The following is a 3,451-nucleotide window of genomic DNA, read 5'->3' as shown; positions in this document are numbered from 1 at the left end:
TAGAATACTATAAACTGCATAATCTCATTTATAAACATTCAAGTCAAGTCTTTTTCGTCAAACTACCATTCTTGCTAAAAAAAAAAAAAATCTCTAATTACTCCCATGTGTTATTATCATATATCTAATTCTTGTAAAATATCTTATTAATTAATTAAGGGACCATGCATCTATATTATTATTTTAGCTAGCTTTTGTGGCCTCGTGGATCAATGCCTCCTTTGTTGGTGTGCTCTATTAAAGTTGGAGAGTAATTGAACATTTTCCTAATACTTCAATCCTTTCTTGGTGTGTTCTTATGATGAAGAAAACAATAATGGAAGATATGACTACGCTCATAGTAATGCAATTATTTTCATTTCTCGCTCATTTGTTTGTAACTATATTCAATTTGTTAGATTTCTAGGTACACTCGAGTGTATAATAGTAATAATCAGTCAATACAATCATGTTTTGATTTCATTTTGCAGGCAGATGTATTGGCAAACTTTTTGAATAGTTCAAAAGTGTTTGAAATGGAGGTAATAGACCTTTTTACCTTTTTACATGTATGTAGTATATATCATATCCCATATTGTATATTTTTATGTAGAGGAAATTATAAATTGATTTGGTCACAATTTTTGCTTTGACATTATGCTTTTTCACCTTATTAACTTGGAATGTTTGTTGTGGTCAGATGGGAATTCTAAAGGAACGTCTTGAGAAAAGCTTTAGTGAAACTTTAGAGGAAGACAACAACATCAGTTACATAGTTGAAATATTACAAAGGACGACAATGAGTGAGACCAAACCCAGAGATTTAGTTGACATTCTAAATGTGAAAGGATCATGTCCCATATGTCTACAGGTAAATTATATTGTTTTCCCACCCCCGCATAGTGTTTCTATGTACACCCTATGAATATTTGTGACATTTGCCTCTTTTGTTTACTTTGAATACTCGCAACACTTTCTATTTTAACATCAAATCAATCCCATATTTTAACATGAAACTAACACTTACTCCGTATTCTTTTTTTTTTCTTTCTCCCACAAGCCATCAAAAACACTCACATTATTAATAACTTGAGTTATGGTCCATTGTAAGGTATGGGACTTGAGTCTCACATTGGTCGTATGGGGGCTGAAGTGGGGTTTATATAGAACAATGAGCTCTCCTCCTCTTGAGCTAGCTTATTGTTAATCATATATATACTACATACTTTGTCGTATAGTATTGTTAGTAACTTTAAAGCTACTAGTGTTTTAAATTCTGAAACCTATGATTGTTAGTTTAAAATTAAAGCTACTAGTGTTTTTGGTTATGAAAACTAAATTGATGGCTTTCGTAATTATTAATTGATAGGATTTGGAAGCTGGAAAGAAAGTCCGATGCATGATGCAATGTCATCACCAGTTTCATAAACATTGCATAGATAAATGGCTTGTCTTGAACAAATCTTGCCCCGTCTGCAGAAGGAGTATCAAATTGTACACCCTCTTCATTTAACAATGAAGAAATCGAAGCAAAGCTTGTAAATGATTTATACGACAAATGATAAAGAGAATAAGCAGCATCAACACCCGAGTGTATATAAGAATTTGTATTGTAAAGGCTACTGAGGGTCTACGTTGTTGTGTACTTTGAATAAATGACTATATAGTTGCATTCTTGTACCACACGACTACACGAGTACATATCTATTGATTTTCAGTTCAAAGAGCTATGATAATGTACCTAGTTCTTTTTGTCTTGCTATTTTAGTTTCCTTATTGCACGTGGAAGTGAGTACATCTTAATAGAATTTCATTTATGTTGTGATCCCATGAGCTTGTTAGCGAGATCATCCACGATGAGTAGCAACATCTCATTTTAGCTTTGTGTTGCCACATCAGTATTCTCAAATTCTTTCATTTAAGCTACAATTTTTATAATGACAAGCTCCAATCTTTTTTTAATTATATACTAGTAATAAAAAATAAAATGTAAATAAATAAACAATAAAAAAAAAAGGGGGAAAAAATAATGCATAAAAACACTAGTAGCTCCACATTGGCTGCTAGCTCTAACTATTTAGAAATGGCAAGCAAGGACCTCTTATCAACCATTGTGAATGCTCTTAGATAAATTTACTAGTAATAATCTAGGTGGAAAAAAATAATAATAATAATAATAAGCATTATCCTCGTCATAAGCAAAATCTATATTTGTCACAACTAAGGCCCCATCTCATACAACTTATTTTTACTTACTGTATTTCAAATAAATAGTTTTAAGCAACCTAAGTTCATAAATCTAATCGGATTAAGTTATGGCACAAAGAACATAAGTTCCAAAATACACTTAAATATAAATATTGTTATAGTGAAAATAAATTTTATTTGTAAAACTAAGTTTGCATGTCTTCAATAAAAATTTCAGGCATAATAAATTGAATAAAATAATCTTTAATATTATATGATTCATACAAAAAGGTGCATTCGTAAGTAACAATCTATCTATAATAAATATAACTAAAGTAATTACCGCTGATGTCATTACTTTCCACATGTCAACTTCTTATAAAAAATTTTCCCTCCAAAACTAATAATGACATCATTTTTTTTTTCAATATAAATCAAAATTTGAAAATGCTAAATTTATTATATATTTTTCTAATAGATTTTATATTTGAATTGACTAATTATGCAAATTCCATTAGAGAAATAAAGGAAGGTCGGGTTCTTATAAACATTATTTTTTTTTCTCCTGCTCTATATATTTTATACAAATTATATGAATTGGGGTGTCCATTCTTTATTAATTTATCAATTTATTAGATTTTTCTTAAATTATGTACACACAAATAAGCAAAAAAATATTGTTAAAATCGTAAATTATTGTAATAATCGTGCATCGCACGAGCCTAATCTAGTATTAAATAATTAAGATGCACTACCTCTTTTTTTTTTTTTAAGTTTACGTTTCTTCTGATATGTATGTAAATACAAAACTTTGACCAACGATATTTTAAGTAAAATTGTAACAATTAAATATCAATATGTAATTTATCAACGATTTCAACAATCAACTACAAAACTATATTTTTTTCCTATATACTCCCTCCGTCCCTTTATTACATGCCTGTATTCTTTTTTGGGTGACTAAAATTAAGTGTCTATTTCTATTTATAGGTTGTACTTTTTTACAATATTATTCACTTTTTGATGATTTGTCACCCTTTTTTTTTTGTACTTTAACATCAATTCCCAATACTTTCTCTCTCCTGATTCCCAACCACTTTTCCTTTCTCTCTATCTCTCTAACCCCACATGCATATTTATCCTCCCAGTTATTAGTTTTAAGGAATTTTAACTTTCTTAATTCCCGTGCAGATGAGAAATAGACATGTAATAAAGGGAAGGGATGGAGGGAGTACAAATTACTAACATCAAACGATGTGAATTAGGTGAATAGTGCAAATAAAAA

At 29.5% G+C, this 3,451-nt stretch overlaps 1 protein-coding gene across 1 annotated transcript; it reads left to right on the top strand.

The window, feature by feature from the left end:
* The first annotated feature begins 211 nt into the window (after positions 1–211).
* Positions 212–1,766, top strand: LOC145615589 (RING-H2 finger protein ATL20-like). The gene is made up of 4 exons (XM_081670663.1): positions 212–340; positions 471–521; positions 680–850; positions 1,349–1,766. Exons 1-4 carry the CDS (start codon positions 299–301, stop codon positions 1,490–1,492), a joined length of 408 nt encoding a protein of 135 aa, XP_081526789.1. The 5' UTR covers positions 212–298; the 3' UTR covers positions 1,493–1,766.
* The last annotated feature ends 1,685 nt before the right edge of the window (positions 1,767–3,451 follow it).

The sequence above is a fragment of the Chenopodium album genome, chromosome 25 (genome assembly GCF_948465745.1).
Source record: "Chenopodium album chromosome 25, dcCheAlbu1.1, whole genome shotgun sequence".
In the NCBI taxonomy this organism is placed as follows: Eukaryota; Viridiplantae; Streptophyta; class Magnoliopsida; order Caryophyllales; family Amaranthaceae; genus Chenopodium; species Chenopodium album.
Note: the sequence above shows the minus strand (reverse complement) of the source record. Positions and strands in the feature narration are given on the sequence as shown.

Excerpts from the sequence above, each read along its gene's own strand:
- LOC145615589 (XM_081670663.1), top strand. The coding sequence starts at position 299 with ATGATGAAGAAAACAATAATGGAAGATATGACTACGCTCATA. Across the intron at positions 341-470 it reads AAGATATGACTACGCTCATA|GCAGATGTATTGGCAAACTT; the intron begins GTAATGCAATTA and ends TTCATTTTGCAG. Across the intron at positions 851-1,348 it reads CATGTCCCATATGTCTACAG|GATTTGGAAGCTGGAAAGAA; the intron begins GTAAATTATATT and ends ATTAATTGATAG.